Raw genomic sequence first — 19,528 nt, 5'->3', positions numbered from 1 at the left:
TGTGTGTGTGTGTGTGTGTGTGTGTGAGAGAGAGAGAGACTAGAAATAATGTAAGCATTTCTTTATAATTAGAATACTTTGTATGATAAAACATTTCACTTAGGTTTTAAAATACAAAAAGACAAGAATTCTCTCTGTATGTTGGAAGATGTTAACCCTGTCATGGAAAAAACTACAAAATTAGATTATTAAGTTTGATCATTATCACTCTAAAATTCTACTTCTCTGCATCAAAACTCTTCCATTGGACTACAACAGAATTGTATTTCATCTTTGTATAGATCCCATGATACTAGCTAGTCTTCAGTCTTAATATTTGACCTTGACACTCCTCTGAGAAAGACAATAAATTGAGCTTCTTGCTCCTTAACGACCACCACTAGGGAGCTAAGCATTGATTTGGGGCAGAGTTGATAAGTATGAACTTTAATGCAAGCCAAAAGCATGAAGGAGAAATTTGGAGACAGGAAGTTGGAGGCACATGGTTTAGAACAGAATTGTCAAACATGTAGCCTCCATCACTTCCTAAGTGCCACCCAAACCAGATTAAAATGTAATTGGGGAATATGTAACAAAGTAAATAAAAATATAATAAAACATAGATAATACTACATTTTAAAATTAAGTCAGTATGCATCCCACAGAGATCCTTGTGTGTGGATTAGTGACCCCTGTTTCTATTGAGTTTGACATCACTGGATTAGAGGAACAGAAGGAAGTAAAAACAAATAATAGAAGGAGGAAGAGAGAGAATTACATATAGATGATTATTAGAAGAAATTATTTCTTTTCAAGCAAATCAGTAAAGTACTATTACTATAAACCCCACTACAAGGATACTTGGAAATAACTTGGTTGTTCGTAATGCTTTGCGGTATTAATTGCCACAATGGATTATACCAGATGTACAAGTGAAAAATAGTATTGTCTCCTTTATTCCTAGCAGAAATTAAACTAGATATGCATTACAGTAACACCTTTATATACTGTAATACTTGAATTATTAATATTTTGGTTAGTTTCGTTTACTTTTTCACTAGGTACTAAGTCAAAAATTTTTTTGATTTCGGGCTTTATTGACTATCTTTCTGAAATGTATTAGGATCTGTTTTGCCTTACAGTGATGACAGTAGTGGTTGTTACAGTTATTGAACATAAACCTTGATCAGGATAACATAGTGCCCAGTAGGTTGTTGTTATTGAAAATAGGCATGAAAGGCATAGGAGATTGGAATAAATAATATATTAAACTCTAGGGTATTCTTTGGAATTTTTGTCATCTGTTGTTACTGTTGTACTTGAAAGAACAACCTTTGTAATTTGACTCTTTCTTATAAAAGGTCATTATGGAATGGGGAAGAAAGCCAGGAAATTGAGGCTTCTCCTTAACTGAAGGTTATATATATTGGACTTTGTGGTGTATGATATGTCGATACAAGTTGTGAAATACACAAATATAATACTGATTTAAGAATTAGTTTACCTTAATTTGTCAGAAACTGAATTAAAACCTGGTCTTTAAATTGTCAATCCTATGTAAATGTCCATTCTTCTTATAGTTTTCTAATTTTTTTTTCCAGCCAAAGACAAGGTTTATTAGAACATCCGTCGTATTGGTCAGACTCTTAAGAAGTCTGAAAATTAGTGAGCTATTGGCTAGATTTTAAGAATTTGAGCAGTCGCTAGATTATAAGAATCCGAACCAGTTTTTTAATTTTTAAAAAGTCCCCTAGCAATTTGTAGCGGAAAATAACACAAAAATGTATATGGAGTAAAGAGTACAAAATATTTATTTTTATGAGTGCCATTGAAACATTTGTACAACTTCTCTCTCCCTAGCAATATTCACTTTAATAACCTTATGGAGATCATGCTTTTACTCAGTAGTGTTTATAAATATGTAAGGTTCTTTAAAATATACATTCTAAATGAAAATAAATTAACTACATAGTTTATTCAAATAAAAAAAATTTTTGCAATATATTCTTGGTTTTACAGAAATTTTGGAAGACAATGTACTATCTGTCGAGCTATTTGATTCTATCAGTGCTCCTGGAATGATACCAAACAGTGTTAATAGCCAGCTAGTTAAAGAAGGTTTAGCGTCTTATGAGTTAGGGTAAGTATATTTTTTAATATTAATTGCTAATAAGCATATACTGTCTTTGGGATTTTTTTTTTTTTTTGGTCCACATCTATGACTTCATCTACATAGGGAGCTCTCTGAAAAGAAAACCTAAGTAACTTCCGTAGATCACGTATCACAGTATGTGTCAGAGGTAGGACTTGATCTCAGGTCATCCTGATCCCAGGGTTAGCTTTCTCTCCATTAGACCTTACTGCTCTTAATTGTGAGTATTTAATATAAGTTCTTGATCATTCTGTCACTTTTTTTTTAAACTTCCAGCCATCTTTAAAAATACTTTGTTAGGGTTGGTACACCTTAAAAAACCCTAAGGCAGTGTTTTCAAATCGTCACTATTTTGGATGAAAATGAGCAATAATGTTTAAGTAATCTTCTATTGTGTCAGGCTATTGAATCTAGCAACAGCATGGTTTTGATCACAGAAAAAATAAGGTAAATAAACCATTATTTGAACCATTATTCACCTTTAAAAAAGCATATCATACAAATTATTTTTTGCTTTTTTCTTAAAGCCTTGAAGGTTGTGCCCTTTGTTTTGAACATGTGAAGCACAAATGCTATAAAAAGAATATTAAAAGATAAAAAAGAATTATTAACAGTACCGCAACTAAATCTGAATTTTAATATTAAAAAAGCATCTTCTCAGTGCTTCATTATGGTATACCAGAAAAAAATAAGTCTTGCATTAGGGTGGGTACTAAATAAGAATTGGAGGAAATAAGATCATATTGATTGTGTAACTGGAAGGTATACTATTGCTTCACCCTTATAGTCCAACCTCTTTTTTTAATAGATGAGATAACTTGAGGCCTAGAAAAGTCAACAGCAACAAGCATTTATGTAACACTTTAAGGTTAGCAAAATACTTTACAAATATCTCATTCAATCCTCACAGCAACCTTGGGAGGTAGGTGTTCTTTTTCTGTTCATTTTATAGATAAGGAAACAGGCAGACAGAGTTAAGTGACTTGCCCAGGGTCACACAGCTAGGAAGTGTCTGAGGCTACATTTAAACTTGGGTCTTCCTCACTCCAGGACCAACTTTAGACCCCCTGCATCACTAGCTGCCTCCAAAGTCAAGTGACTTGTCCAAGATTACTCAATAAATGGCAAAAAGAGGAACTGAGCCCAGCTGGGATCTTCTGGCTCCCAGGTGGGGAACCTGCGACCTTGAGGTCACATGTGGCCCTATAGGTCCTCAAGTATAATTTCTGTGAAGTTTGGATTCGGTCAAAGGGCTGCACTTGAAGACCTGGAGGGCCACATGTGGCCTCAAGGATGCAGGTTCCCCACCCCTGCTAGGTTGTTGTATAGTTGACAGGTGGCACAGTGAAAAGGGTGCTAGGCCTGAAGTCAGGAAGACTCATATTCCTGAGTTCAAATGTGACTTCAGACACTTACTAGCTGTGTGACCCTAAGCAAGTGACTTAACCCTGTTTGCCTCAGTTCCTCATCTGTAAAAAATGAGCTAGAGAGGGAAATTATTTGCAAACCACTACAGTAATTTTGCCAAGAAAATCCCAAGTGGAGTCACAGAGTGTCAGACAAGACTGAACAATAACAAATTGTATGGTTAAAATTGTTGGAAAATATTTCCTTATAAAATCTTTTCAGTACTCCAGATGTGCTAAAGTTTCTCAGTTTCCTTCCTTAAATGTGATGCCATAGAGTAAACACAGTGGTCTAAATGTGATCTGATCGTGGGACTACTCCCGTTACTTCCCTTTTGGCTGCTGTTGTACTGTTGACTTACACTGAGTTTATGGTCTGTGATTACTGTCAAGCTAAGTAGTCCAAGAAGAAGGATGGGAATATGTAAACCTGAAGAAACATACTATCTGATTATTTTAAATGTTTCATTGATAGCTTTTATGTTTCACACTGTACTCACTTCTCAAACACCTTCCCCTCTTATTGAACTCGTCTTTATAACAAAGCTAAGCAGAGCTAGCTGAAACAGTGAGCAGAGCTAACAGAAGGTACGGTATTTCACACCCATACCCATAGTCGGTCATCTTTAGGATCACAGAGCTAGAGTTGGAAGGGACCTTAGAGGTTCTCTGTTGTACTCTACTTCCAGTGTATAGATCAGTGCTTCTTAAACTGTGGGTCACAACCCTATCTGGGGTTCACAGTTTAAGAAATGCTAGAAAACTGAAGTCTAGCATTGGAACTCAGGTCCTCTGACTCCATAGCTATTTCCACCAAAAGGAAGGATATATGTTTCATCATTGTTAATGTCATTAACATTAAATATTTTTTCATTTACATTACATGTGTTATCGTTTACATTAAATGCATTTTATTATATCATTCAAATTACATTTAATCTGATTTCTAATTGTCTTAATGTTTCATTGACATTATTGTAGTAATTATTTATAGTGTTATCTTGATTTAACTTCCCATCATTCTATATCAGTTAATACAAATTTTACCATTTTGAACAAATTCCTCATGTTCATTTTTTCTTTCATTTTTTCTTTTATTTAAGTCTTTTTGTAAAAAATAACAAATATGGAAATATTTTACATGATTGCATATGAATACCCTATATCTGATTGCTTGCCATCTCAGGGAGGGGAGGGAGGAAGGGAAGGAAAGAGGGAGAGAGAGAATTTGAAACTCAAAAAAATTTTTTTTTTTTTACCTTGGCAACTTTTTTTTTAAATAAATTTCTTTATTTTTAGTTTTCAACATTTACTTCCGCAAGATTTTGAGTTCCAAATTTTCACCCCATCTCGACCTTCCCCCCACCCCAAGATGGCATGCATTCTGAATACCCCTTTCCCTAGTCTGCCTTCCCTTCTATTTTTGCCCCCCCTTCTCTTATCCCCTTCCTTCTATTTTCCTGTAGGGCAGGATAGATTTCTGTACCCCATTTCTTGTATTTCTTATTTCCTAGTCTCATGTGAAAACATTTTTTTTAAACATGTGTTTTTAAACCTTTGGGTCTGAATTTTCCCCTTTCCTCCCTCCCCACCCACCCTCATTGAAAAGGAAAGCAACTAAATATAGGTTATATATGTGCAGTTATGCAAAACACTTCCATAGTAGACATGCTGTGAAAAACTGACTCTATTTCCCTTAATCCTACCCTGCTCCCCATTTATTCTGTTCTTTCTTTTGACCCTGTCCCTCCTCAGAAGTATTCGCTTCTGATTACCCCCTTTCCCAATCTACCCTCCTCTCTATCAATCCCCCTACTCTCTTGTCCCCTTCTACCCCTATTTTCCTGTAGGGTAAGACAGATTTCCATACCCAATTGAGTATATATATTATTTCCTCCTTAAGTCAAATCCTATGAGAATAAGATTCACTCATTCCCTCTCACCTTCCCCCATTTCCCCTCCACTGTAAGAGCCTTTTCTTTTCTGTTTGTTTTTTTTGTGGGATAATTTACCCCATTCTACCTCTCCCTTTCTCCTTCCCCTAGTATATTCCTCTCTCACCCCTTAATTTTATTCTCCAGATATGACCCCTTCATTTTTAACTCACCCTGTGCCTTCTATCTATATATCTATATCTATATATACGTACATATAATTTTTTCCCCTCCAACTACCCTAATAGTGACAAAAGTCTCATGAGTTACAAGTATCATCTTTCCATGCAGGAATGTGAACAGTTCAACCTTAATAAGTCTCTTATGATTTTCTCTTTCCTGTTTACCTCTTCATGTTCCACTTGGATGTTGTATTTGAAAATCACATTTTCTATTCAGCTCTGGCCTTTTCATCAAGAATGCTTGAAAGTCCTCTATTTCACTGAATGACCATTTTTTTTCCCTGAAGGATTATAATCAGTTTTGCTGGGTAGGTGATTCTTGGTTGTAATCCTATCTCCTTTGCCCTTCGGGATATTATATTCCATGCCCTGTGGTCCCTTAATGTAGAAACTGCTAAATCTTGTGTTATCCTGGTTGTGTTTCCACAATACTTGAATTATTTCTTTCTGGCTGCTTGTAATATTTTCTCCTTGACCTGGGAACTCTGGAATTTGTCTACAATATTCCTAGGAGTTTTCCTTTGGGGATCTCTTTCAGGAGGAGATCGGTGGATTCTTTCAATTTCTATTTTGCCCTCTGGTTCTGAAATATCAGGGCAGTTTTCCTTGATCATTTCTTGAAAGATGATGTTTAGGCTCTTTTTTTCATCATGGCTTTCAGATGTCCAATAATTTTTAAATTCTCTCTTCGGATCTGTTTTGCAGGTCAGTTGTTCTTCCAATGAGATATTTCACATTGTTTTCTAATTTTTCATTCTTTTGGATTTGTTTTACAGTGTCTTGATTTCTCATAAAGTCACTAGCTTCCAATTGCTCTATTCTAATTTTTAAGGAAGTATTTTCTTCAGTAATCTTTTGGACTTCCTTTTCCATTTGGCCAATTTTGCTTTTTAGGGCATTCTTCTCCTCATTGACTTTTTGGACCTCTTTTGCCATTTGGGTTAGGCTATTTTTTAAGGTGTTATTTTCTTCAGTATTTTTTTGAGTCTCCTTTAGCAAGCTGTTGACTTGTTTTTCATGATTTTCTTGCATCACTCTCATTTCTCTTCCCAGTTTTTCCTCTACTTCTCTTACTTGCTTCTCAAAATCCCTTTTAAGCTCTTCCAAGGGCTGGGACTGATTGATATTTTTCTTAGAGGCTTTGGATGTAGGAGCTTTGTCTTCGTTGTCTTCTTCTGGTTGTATGTTTTGATCTTCTTTGTCACCCAAAGTAAGATAATACAGTCTGACTCTTTTTTTGTGCTGCTTACTCATGATCCTGGCCAATTACTTGAGTTTTAAACTCTTTGTTAAGGTAAGAGTCTGCTTCCAATGTGGAGAATGTACTGTCCCAAGCTTTGGGGGTTTGTACAGCTGTTTTCAGAGATACTTCTAGGGACCTGTAAATTTTCACTTCTTCTAAGGTGGTATGATAAAGGGGCAAGGTGTTTCCTCTCCACTGCCACAACAAGCTCCACCACACCAGTGTTCCTCCTAGCCCCAGGACTGCCCCTCAGAACTGTGACCCAGATTCAAGCACAGGCAAAGCAATAGATTCCTGCCTCAGCACTAGCGAAGAGATCCCTGCAATACCCCTCTGATCAACCACTGGATTTGCCCTCAGTCTGTGTGACAGAAGCTCAGGAGGCAGCCACTGTGCTTGGGACTTGCGGCTGAGACCTAGCTTTTCTCTCACCGCCAGTCACAGACTTTTCCCACTGACCTTCTAAGTTGTCTTTGGTGTTCATGGGTTGAGAAATCTGGAAACTGCCACAGCTGCCTGTGATTCAGCCCTCTGAGGCCTGCTCCAGGGTCGCTGTGGCCTGTATACTCATGCCAAACTGCGTTCTTCTCCCCGCCCGGCTTGATATACCTTTCTGATCAACCGTCCGGGTTGTCTTGGGCTGGAAATTTGTTTCACTAGGTCTTTTTGTGGGTTCTGCTGCTTTCAAATTTGTTCAGAGCCAATTTTTATAGGTATTTGGAGGAGTTTGGGGGAGAGCTCAAGCAAGTCACTGCTTTCACTCCACCATCTTGGCTCCACCCCTCCCTCATGTTCATTTTTTAATTACTAAACCAGTAATATTCTACCACATTTATATGCCCCATTTTATCTACCCTTTCGTGTGAGTACTCTCGTTTTTCTGTTTGTCTTTTTGCTACTAGACAAAAAATGCTTATATGAATATTTTACATACCACTTAGTTTTGAAGGGTGTATAGGAAGAAAACTAGTCTTTCAAATGCTGCCCTTTATATTCACAAAGATGATGTTAAATTGACCTCATCAGAATATTAATGACCTTACCAGTCAGTTGAGTAGTAGATGATAGTAGAACTATTGTATCCCATGATTCCTGTACTTCTATTAATTCAGCTTAAGATTGTGTTTGCTTCTTTTTGGGGGGGATCCACATCACATCTTTGGCTCATATAAAGTTGGTGCTGAATAATATTTGAATCTTAAATATAAACAGTTGTCAAGAAAGTTTTCCTCAACCTAAACTTTTAACCTAAATTCAAGGCTTAGCATTTACTTACTCATATTAATTTTCATATTATTGGTTTCAACCCAGCTCTGTAACTTGTTGAAAAAGTTTTTGTCTCAGTTTTATCATTTATATTATTAGCTCCTCCTCTTGGCTTTGGGGCACAGAAGATATTTGTTTGGCAGAGCTTCTCACCACAAAGGAACAAAGATAAAAATGTAAAAATTCTATTTGTCTCTACTGTGCCTTAATTTGTTATAAGAAAATTAACCCAAACATCCTGCAGGATTGGATTTGTAGGTAGAGGACAGAGGAGATGGATTCATGTATTGTTTCTTCAACTCCTTTTTGTGATGATGGTAATAATTTTATAGGATTACATATTTAGAACTGGAAGGGGTCTTGGAGGGCATCTAGTTCAAAGCCCTCATTTTACAGCTAAGGAAATTGAGAAGTTAAGTGACTTGCCCAGAGTCCTAATGAGTTCCCTTTCAAATTCTGATTAGGCAAGGATTGCTACCACTGTTAGCCTAGAAAAAATTTATCTTTTAAGTTAGATTTAACCAAGCAAAGTAAACTGCTCAATTACTCTCTTAAATCTTGTTTTTGGGATGAGAGGAGAATTTATGAATAGATATTTAGTAACTTCCTGATGCAATTCTTGAAATAAAACTTGTGATTTTCAGTTTGTTTGGATTAAAAGTTTTTTCTGTCGTCTTATTGTGGTGTTAGGTATGGCTATTTTGGGAAGAACGTCAGTTAACTCAGCTCAATTATGATTTGATGTATTGTAAAATTACTTTTTTAAATAGTTAAAGCATGTTCATATTTTGACTTGGCTATTTTAGTCTACAATTAGAGAAATGCAAATATCATACACATTTTTATAAATATATATTATTTTCTAGATATACCATAAATTGTCAAAAGTATGATGAAGTATGGGATCCTTCTCCTGAAGAAATAATTTCAGCTGAAACAAATACCTCAGATTCTTTGGTTACAAAATTTTTGGAGGATCAGGATTTACACTTACTTCATAACAAGGAAATTCCTGTGCAGATCTCTAATGTTGTGTCTCCTGAGAAGATTTATGTGCAACAGCTGTCAACAGAAACCTTACTTAATAGGTACAATGCTATATTTAAAACCTAGAATCCACCTATAGGATAAAGAAATGTCATATTTTCCTCACTTTAATTGTAAAAAAAATTATGAAGTAATGAAACATAGCTAAGTAGCAAAAGAATTCTCTGCTAGAGTCTGTTATAAAAAAGGACTTCCAGGGCTAAATATGTTAACCTTGCATATAGTTTACAGGAAAAGATGGCAACAGCTTATGAAAACTCAAAATGTGAACCAGTTACATGGGAAATTAATATGTATTGTGCTGTTCAGAGGACTGAGCTAAAGCAGTGGCGAAGGGGTCAGATCATCAAGATAATTTCCGCAACATTGGTGGAGGTAAATGGTTCATTAGTGAGTTGTGATCTCACCTACAAATATATTATCTTGCTAGTGAGTAATTTAAATTTCCTATACTACTGCATATTTGCAACATTTCCTTAATTTTTTGTTTCATTATATATATCAACCAACTTTTATAAAACTTTTACAAAAAGCTTTTTTTACATTTTAAAATCAAGTGTATTCTTTTTTCTGTAGGTCATGCTTTATGACTTTGGTATTAAAGTAACAGTAAATGTTGACTGTCTAAGAAAACTTGAAGAAAATCTGAAGACAACAAGAAGATTAGCTTTAGAATGTTCTCTTGTTGATATAAGGTAGCCTGTTTCTAAAAGATTACTCTTAAAATTAATTTGTATTTTTAAATAGTTTAAAATTGATTTTTCTGTTTTGGTATATCAGAAGCATAAATTCATAGTTGGAAGGAACCTTTGAGCTCATCTAGTCTGACCCTCTCATTTTATAGATGAGAAAACTGAGGCTCAGAGAGTTTATAACTTGGCCAAGATTCTTTTTATCATTCATATTTTGTAAATATTTAATCATTGTAAATTAAAACAATTCAAAATTTTAAAGAAACTTTTAAGAACAAATTTAGAAGATGAAGACAGAAGAAAAATAGTTTTAAAATCAGTCATTCAGTATTTATTAAGCATCTACGATATGCCAAGCACTATGTTAAGTGTAGGTGATAGAAAAATAGTAAAAGACAGTCCAGCCCTCAAGGAGCTCACACTCTAATGGGGGAGGCAACATGCAAATTAATATATGCAAACAGAGTATAAACAGGATAGGAAATAATTAACAGAGGGAACGTATTGGAATTAAGATGAGTTGGGAAAGGCTTTCTCTGGAAGATAGTATTTTGTTGGGACTTGAAGCCAAGCAGGGAAAAGGAAGGAGGAACAGTAGACAGAGTTGAGGAGGGAGGGTGTCCCAGGCATGGGAGGCAGCCAGAGAAAATGCTGAGAAATGGTCTTGTTAGTGGAACAGCCAGGAGGCCAGTGTCACTGGATCACAGAGTGTATGTTGAGGGGGTAAGGTATAAGAAGACGAGAATAGTAGGAGGGGACTAAATTATGAATGCCAAATAGAGCATTTTATATTTGCTTCTGGAGGCAACAGGGAGCCATTGGAGTTTGAGTTGGGGGTTGGAGAGGTTGATGTGAATGTGACCTGCCTTTTAGTGATCTCTCTTTCATCAAATTATATTGTATTTAATTGTGCAAATGTTGTATGTCCCTCATTAGAATGTGTAAACTCCTTGAGGACAGGAACTGTTTCTTTTGTGTTGTAGTTGTTGTATCTCTAGTACCTAGTACAGTGCAATTAATAAGTATTCTTTGAATGGAATTATTATACTGCTCCACTAATATCAGCACAAATGTATTAATTAAAGGGTAAAAGAAAATCCCTCTTATTTTAAACTTAGTTCTGCCCTCTGGAACAACAGCAAAGGTCTATTTCTCCAACATTTAATTCTGCAAACATTAATAAGCACCTACTTTTTAGGTGCTTTTGATAAATTTTAAGCTTCAAACTGTTATGTGCCAGATAATTAGCTTTAGAAACAACCAGCCCATTCAGTGTGAAAGTTAAATTGTTTGTGTCCAAATGTACTTTTTAGGTTAGTATAAAAAGAACATACAGTGGCCTTATAAGTAAGGGGAACCAAAAAGCCTATTTATTAAGTCCATTTGACTATGAGTGATAAATTTTTGTTATTTGAGGGTGAATTTTATTTTTAGAAATTGCCATAAGTAATTTACAAGTAAGTCTGGAAAAGGTCGATAATGAAACTGTGCAGTAATTCAACAAAAAATTCAGCTCAACAAAAGTTTATGAGTTGCAAGATTATCCTGGAATAGTCACAACAACAAAACACTCTGCATTCAGTGGGCTTATATTCTACTAACACTTTTGAGGAGAAAAAGTCTCATTCAAATAATGAGACTGTTTTCTTTGTCTTTTAAACTGATTGTGAAAATGATTCTTAAAGCGGAAAAGCTGTATTGGACAGCAGTGGTACATAAATCCCTAGGTGATAAATTTTGAAGGATAATTCTCAAGAGTATAGGTAAACTCAGGTACACTTGATTAAAAATTCATTGTTGTTACTTGAAGGTCACATTTCTTATATATATATTTTTTTTTACTTTTAGTCCAACTGGTGGAAGTGACAAATGGACAGCAACAGCTTGTGACTGTCTTTCATTTTACCTCACTGGAGCTATAGCATCTATAATCATTCAGGTCTATAACGATTGAAAGAAATATGAACATTATTTGTAGATATTTTGGTTAAAAAGTATTTACTATTCAACATTATAGAGAAGGAAATGGAACTTATTTCAGTTATGTGTACATCTTTTACTTTTTTATATTTTCAAAAATTTCCAAAATGCAGTATTCTTAGGTTAGCAACTTAAATGATGAATGTAGATTAGGTACTATTTGGGATTACTTTGCCTAAGTCTCATGAAAATCTGATCTAACAAGTCAGGCTTTATTTCTAACAAAACAGTATTATCCAGGTCATTATAAAATAACCATGAAACATTAAGATAAAATATATATAGTAATGTATTTATCTTGTCACAGGGTACAAAAACTTTCTCAACTTTTAGAAAAATTCTGCCGTCTTTGAATTCTTCCAAATACCAGTTAACTCCATTTTTTAAAAATTTTAAAATGTACCATCTACTGGAGTAATGATGTTAGGATTCTTCTAATAGCTCTTAGTCTTCTGTTCTTTGGAGAAGAATTTACCTCTTTTAAAGTTAACGTCCCTTCTGTGACTTCCAGCATACTAGACAGGTGTGTGTATTTAGTTGTAGTTATTGGCCTTTTTGAAGAAAAAAAGGCATATTAGAGGTTTAATTTTTCTTTTTTATCCAGACCTATGATTTCATTAGCATGGCAAGCTCCTGAATTAATAAAAATTGACAAATTTATCTGTAATTTCTAGTCTTAGAGAATTGACTGAGACACTAAGAGATTAAGTAATTTGCCCCATGATCTCAGAGCTCAGTAATGTCAGACATTGAACTTAAAACTCAGGTCTTCCTGACTGTAAGCCTAGCCTCTATCTACTAAATAGGCTACCTCTCAGGAGATTAAATACCTTGAGGAAATTTTAGTTTGTAGCCTGCAGGTTGCAGTGAACATAGGATAAAGAAACTTAACACCTAGTGGTTTTTGTTCTTGGAATTTTTCTCTCCTTTTAGGGTTTTGTTTTGGGTTGAGTTTTAGGTTTGTAATATCTGCATAGTAAATTTATATTCTTGTAGGTTTTACTTTTGTTTTGAAGCTTTCCTGGCAAATACCTAAAGAAACACACTGTGCTAATGATTGTTTTAGTAACCTGTTTTTAAGAGATTCCTGATACTGGTATTTTTTCTATAAACTTTACTTACTCTGGGGTATATAAAACAGATATTAGCAACTTTATGATGGCACCAGAAATGGCTCTTGTTTGGAAAAACATGTCCTCTTTGCAACCTTGTCACATAAAGCTTTGCCTACTATCTTGTAGCTTTTTTAGGGTAGTCCTTTCTGGTATGTTAAGTTATGAAGATCAGCAATAAAAGTGACAAAAAGTCATTGTATAAGAAAACTTCAGCTCCATGATTTCTCTGATCTTATGTTGTTCTAGGAAAACTACACAGCATGGCCACTGCCTGTGAAAATTTTATGCAGAGATGAAAAAGGACAATGTATTGATATTTCTAATTATCTGATTAAAAAGGGTTTGGCTTTGAGGGAAAGAAGGTATGGAAGTTTGGGGGTTTTAATGTTACGATGGAGACATTTACTAAGATTTCCTTTCTTATCCCTTAGTTTCTTATGTATACACTTGCATGTAGAATATTTTGTATATGTGTTATATATGTTATGTAAAAAGCTAGATTGCATATGCCTCATATTTTAGAAGAAAACATATTTGTAGATTGCCAAGTCTTTTAGCCATGAAGAAACTCCTTCGTGAACTGAATCGTTTTCCTCGATTCAAAACTCCCTCAGTAATTTCAGCTTATCACAGGGCTCTCTGCCCTGTAGATACTTGTCGTTTCTATGGTGAGTTGAAATGAATCATCTCCACTACCACATTTATTCACATAACATTCCTTCTTTTCCCTAATATTTTCATTCTAAATCATGGAGAGAGAGAAATTAGAAGTGTCTCTCTGCTTAAATAGAAAAATGCTTTAAATAAAGGATTACAACGAATACCCAGTATGTTAAGGAGAAAGAGGGAAAAGGAGCAAAGTGATGTTTGCTTTTATGATTTCCTTTTCAAGTATCATGTTTGAGTCTTAAGTACCTTTCTTGGAAATGAAGAGAGGTGATTAGGTGCTATAGCCTTAGTTCTTGGCTCTTCTGTACCTCTACACAGGTAAAGGTACACTAGAACCTCAAACAGATATTTGAAAGACCTATCATTCAGTCGTATACTCTAGCCAAGTCTGTCCACTGACTGCTCATAATTCATTTGCTGCTACAGTGACCCTCCATCCCTGACAAGATGGGAGGGAATCAGAAAGGAAAAAAGGGAGAGGATCTCCATAGAGAAGTAAAAGAGTAAATGTTGAATTATTCCTTGTTCCAGCTGAATGGTCGTTGCCTCTTCTGACTAGAACCAATTTGATGTAAAAAAAAAAAAAAGTCTTAGAAAAACTGAGTTATTGTTAAAAGAAAAAAAAAAGAAAAACTGAGTTGTTTTGTTTCTTCTTTCTCATGGTTCCTCCCATTCATTCTAATTCTTCTTTACACCATGACTAATATGAAAATATGTTTAATAAGAATGTATATGTGGAACCTATATCAGATTGCACGCCATCTTAGGGAGGGAGGAGAGGAGAGAGGCGGAGAAAATTCGAAACTCAAAAGCTTATGGAAGTGAATGTTGAAAGCTAAAAATAAATAAGTTAATTAAAAAATTTTTAAACTGAGTTAAAGGGGAAAAAATTCAGAAGTTACTGTTCAAATGTTTCAATCTGTTCATAATACTTCAGTGGAACTTCAGTTCCTTTCTCAAGGTAGGGAAAAGTCAAGGAGGGAATTGTGTGGGAATTTTTTTTTAACGTTCTTTTTAAAATTTTAGGTGGGGGAGTCATTTTAGGCAGAAGTACAAAAATAAATGCATTCGGTTTTGTTATTTCATGTATTCTGTTTATCTCTCTGAGTAGAATACAAACTCCCTAAAATCTTTTTAGGGATGAATGCTTTCACTTTTGTACGTCAGTATAGCTGTATGGTTATCTGCACACAATAGATACATAAGCCTTGCTTACTAATTCATTGATTTATCTAGTTTTAAAAAGTGGCCATGCAGGGGCACCTAGGTGGTGCAGTGGATAGAGCACTGGCTCTGGAGTCAGAAGGACTCCAATTCAAATCCAAGCTCAGACACTTGACACTTACTAGCTGTGTGACCCTGGGAAAGTTAGTTAACCCCAATTGCTTCATAAAACAAACAAAATAGAACATAACGGAAATGAAGAAATCACTTTTCTGGGCCAAAACTTTAAATTTGGGAATTTTTTTAACATAATTGAAAGACATTTGAGGTTTCTCTTAGAAAATGTCATTATATAAAATAATAACGCATAGTAGAATAACTGAAATTGTGCTGGCAGTTGAATCAATATTACATTAATGATTTAAATAGTTTTATTATGACTGAATTAGTAACTATGCCAATTACAGCTCTTTTGGCACATTATCATATGAAAACACTTAAAAATTTTTAATTTATCCGTAAGCATCTGTGTGTATACTTTATATACTATTTTGTGTTTATGCTGTTTTGCTGCTGGTTAGATCAGCAATTTTTTGTACCCTGCAGAGTTGACAAAATTAATAAAACTGATTCAGCCTCTGAGAAGAGTCTTGACATCCCTATGGAACAAGAGAGTCTGGGAGTGGATAAGTATAGCACATCTCATTTTGAACCCAACAAAGTTAACGGTATTATCAGTGAACACAAGGGGCCTGCCATAAAGAAGACAGTGCTTGACCCAAGAATTGGAGGATGTTACAAACCACCGGCTATTCCTAACATGAAAGTGTTTGAGGCAGTAGTAAGCTGCATTGGTGATGATGGAACTATATACGTGGTACCAAAATCATCAGGTAAGACAAAACAGAATACTAAACTGTCAGTTTAAAGGTCATCGATATGGTTTTATTACCTTAGTTTTAACCATGTATTGTTTTTAACTAGTTTTTAAGTATAGTTTGCTCTTGGATCTAATAAGATATTAAAGTGCACATTTCAAATACAGGTTGTTGAAAATGTGTTATTTCTTTATCTGTCATTTTATTATTCACACAATCCTTTCTTGCCATATAGTATTATCTTTATATTATGTAGCCTTAATTATCTGCCACTTTGACCATATTCTGAATACTTTTTAAAAACTTTAAATTTAAACTTTTTTAAGGGAATAATCTCTAATAGCATATTTTTCTTGGTGTTATGAAAATGCATATAATTATTAAGTCAATTGTATATCTCAATTTCTTGGTGATTTTGTGATATCTTTGTAATGAACTTGAACTAAAATGAAAATCAGCTGTTTTTGTTAGATATAATTTCATATTTATTGGTATGTATATATATGAACATATTTGAAAAGAAAATGGGTAAATACATTTAAAATTAATTTTAGCTTAGCTATTCCCCTAAAAGTGTAAAACATCATGAAACCATGAAATTTCATTATTTTTTTCCACTGTCCTTTATATCAAAGCTTTCTTTCAACCTTTTTTTCTCACTGTTGCTTTCTGCTAATTTATGAGGCAATACTGCTCATAATTTTCTACCAATCTTTTACGTAAGATTTTACTTGTGAGTTTGTTCTGAACCACTGTTGCCAGAGGCTATCATATATCCCCACTTGGCAAGTTAGCCAAATGCTTGCTCACTAAGGTACATTTTGGATTCTTTTGGTCTCATTTTTATGATAATTGATCTACATTGGTTAAATGTCTATATGAACTGGTCATAATTGTTGATTTTCTTGATTACATCCCTTTGTCATTTTTAGCAGTAGTTGTAATAGGTTGTTTAAAATTATTTTCATTGTATGCCATGTATTTCATGTTTATTCTTCTAGTTTTGCATTAATTTTTATCTTAACTCTAACAGGTCTTATAGTCTGGCTACACTGTTGAACCAGGAATAACTTTTTCATCACGAACAAGTCATTTAGTGTCTGTTAAAATGTAATAATTTTAATTTTTGTGATATTATTTTATTTGCTTTTGTTCACGGCCGGTATCTTCTGATTCTTTTCTTAAAAAAAAAAAAGGTATTAATGTTATGTAAGTGTGCAGCTTAGGTAAAGTCTACAAGTATTTGGCTTCTCCAATTTATTCTTTGCTTTCCTGAACCATGTTTTCCAACTCTCTATAAGATTGTCAGCTGTGCCCACCTTTTGCATTGAAGTTACCAAGTATCAATATAAATTGATTTAATTTGGCTCTTAATAAGTTCTTAGGGCAGCTCAGTGGCACAATAGATAGTGTGCTGGGCCTGGAGTTCAGAAGACTTATCTTTCTGAGTTCAAATCTGGCCTCAGACACTAGCTGTGTGACCCTGGGCAAGTCACTTAACTCTCTTTGCCTCAGTTTCCTCATCTATAAAATGAGCTGGAGAAGGAAATGGTAAACACTCTGATATCTTTGCCAAGAGAATCCCAAATGGGTTCACAGAGTTAGACACAACTGAAAATGACTAAATGACAACAACAAAAGAAATTCTTAGAGGAACCTCTTCATCCTCTTTAACAAATATTGGCACAGAATCTGTAGTTGCTAAGGTAGCCTTTTGCAAATGCTAGTCGTGAACACTACAGTACAAAAAGACCAGATGTCCCAAGAAATCGTTTCTCATTACTTATGGATACACAATGAAAATGACTCTCCCAACTCCTTAAAGAGTTTGCCCCTTTAAAGGGAAGGTAGGCTATGATTCCATTTAACTGCAACTTCCTTTTGTCTGTGTTTGAGTTGTGGTGAGGTTGTCAAGAGTGATAAAATTCTGTTCTGCCAGAGTATGTTGACAGCCTGGTTGTTAGCAGTACCAGTATCTAAGTTAGTGCTTACATATGTTTTTTTAAATTGTCTAATTCTTAGCACCCTCTACCTGTTTTTTCCTCTACTCTGCCACAATGGCCACAGAATTGGAGGCAGACCAGCAGCACCATCTGCTGCCAAGTTGCACAGTTCCCAATATGTGTAAGACGTCTACTTTTATTTACAAACTGATTCCCCACTTCATCCCTATCTCAGCTGGACCTAACCCTTGAACCATCTATCCTCTTGGTAGGGAACATTTGTCATGCCAATATTCTCCAAAATCCATGGAGCCTTGCCAGTGTGCAAGTACTTGCACATAGTAAGCACTTAAATGCTTTTCCATTCCCTCTTTTTTTTAAACAGTACTGTTTTTTTTTAAACTTTATTTTTTTTAAATTTTATTTATTTTTTTTTAAAACAGTGTTGTTTATAATCTTTTGTTATCATCTTCTATAGATGAGTTTGCATTCCAATTAAGTATCTTCCATGCTTAGCTTGGGGCTCAAATGTTTGCTTGGCTAAGGTAGTTTCTGAGGTCCTCATGATAGCACTTTTTTATATCAGTTTGATTTTTCTAAAATTACGATCTGTATAAATCTTTTCTCTCATCCATTTTCCAGAGTCAGCAGTTTATTATTAGTATTATTATTATTATTAGCTGATTGAATGTCTTTTTATGTTCTAATTCATGTGGATTATAGCCATTGCTTTAGTTAATGGTCTGACTGCACAGAGGTAACTAAATAAAAAATGACTCCCACTTTGGTAGGCATTTGTTTAGAGCCATTTTGTATAGGTATTTGGAGGGGTTTTTGGTAGGCATTTGTTAAAGTAAAATTTTTGTCTTTCTGTTTGGTCTACGTAGTGTCCAGCATTTCCAACTTCTTGAAAAAAATATTCATGTTTTACAGGCACATCTCTGGCCCTTTTTTATTTCTTTATCCCAAACTATATTTTACAGTATTTGCCATCCTCTACTGTGCCTACCTTTGCTTTAAAGTGGTCAAGCATGTAAAATTCTTGTAAAATTCTTCATGTAGCTGAACTGCTTATTCCTCCTTTGTAAAAATATTGGCCTAGGGACTGCCGATATCTTCATGGTGTTCATTTTCACTTGTGCTTATTGTGAGCACTGCAAGGGCAGTATAACAGAGTCCTGTGAAACACCTCCTTTCACCTTTGGGCACCAGCTAAAACTAGTTCCACTGATTTTTTAATTTAGTCCTCCTTGAAGATCATTTTGCTAATATTTAGCCATAGATATTTTTGTTTCTTTTTTGTCATTTATAACAAGAATGTCAGCACTAATGTGGTTCAGTTCCTTCAATATTATATCTGCTTCTTGATCATTGGACTAAGATCTTATAGTTTAGAGTACCAGCAGTTAAATAGGTGTTTCTGTTCTATCTAAAATTTATTTGATTCTTAGAATGTTCTCATGTCTAATATTCTGTCAAAATCACTAAGAAATCAGAAGCAGGCCACAGAAGTCAAGAGGTCATTATGTATTTTCATTTTTGATGTTTACCATGGCCAAACAATTTTTTATCTAGTGGCCAAACTGCTAGTGATGAACATATATATACTTGCTTAGGCTTGTCCTCTCAGGTTAGGCCCTGGTCGTCTGATCTTTACTAAAAAGATTTCCATTTTGGTATTACCTGCCTGAGTCTGTACTCTACAGACGTACCTGAGCACATAGGGTCACAATTATGCCACACTGAGACATCAGAGGAGGATTTCTGTAGGGGACAAATTATAATAGTGTGTGTACGTTAGTTTTTGGTCCCAACTGATACTTTCATCTTAATTCCAAAGCTAAACCATCTGTCAACTACACCATGCTGCCTTTTACT

At 34.7% G+C, this 19,528-nt stretch overlaps 1 protein-coding gene across 1 annotated transcript in view; it reads left to right on the top strand.

The window, feature by feature from the left end:
• The window catches only part of RNF17 (ring finger protein 17), a 105,833-nt gene that overhangs the window by 64,439 nt on the left and 21,866 nt on the right, over positions 1-19,528 (top strand). The window contains exons 18-24 of the mRNA XM_027877608.1: positions 1,999-2,119; positions 9,029-9,250; positions 9,434-9,584; positions 9,786-9,904; positions 11,750-11,840; positions 13,243-13,358; positions 15,436-15,722. Coding sequence (XP_027733409.1) covers positions 1,999-2,119; positions 9,029-9,250; positions 9,434-9,584; positions 9,786-9,904; positions 11,750-11,840; positions 13,243-13,358; positions 15,436-15,722 — 1,107 coding nt within the window. The remainder of the gene's footprint in view (positions 1-1,998; positions 2,120-9,028; positions 9,251-9,433; positions 9,585-9,785; positions 9,905-11,749; positions 11,841-13,242; positions 13,359-15,435; positions 15,723-19,528) is intronic.

Source organism: Vombatus ursinus, unplaced genomic scaffold (assembly GCF_900497805.2).
Source record: "Vombatus ursinus unplaced genomic scaffold, bare-nosed wombat genome assembly UNPS02014813.1, whole genome shotgun sequence".
NCBI classification, from domain to species: domain Eukaryota; kingdom Metazoa; phylum Chordata; class Mammalia; order Diprotodontia; family Vombatidae; genus Vombatus; species Vombatus ursinus.
The sequence above is the reverse complement of the archived record's forward strand: the minus strand, read 5'-3'. Positions and strand labels throughout refer to the sequence as shown.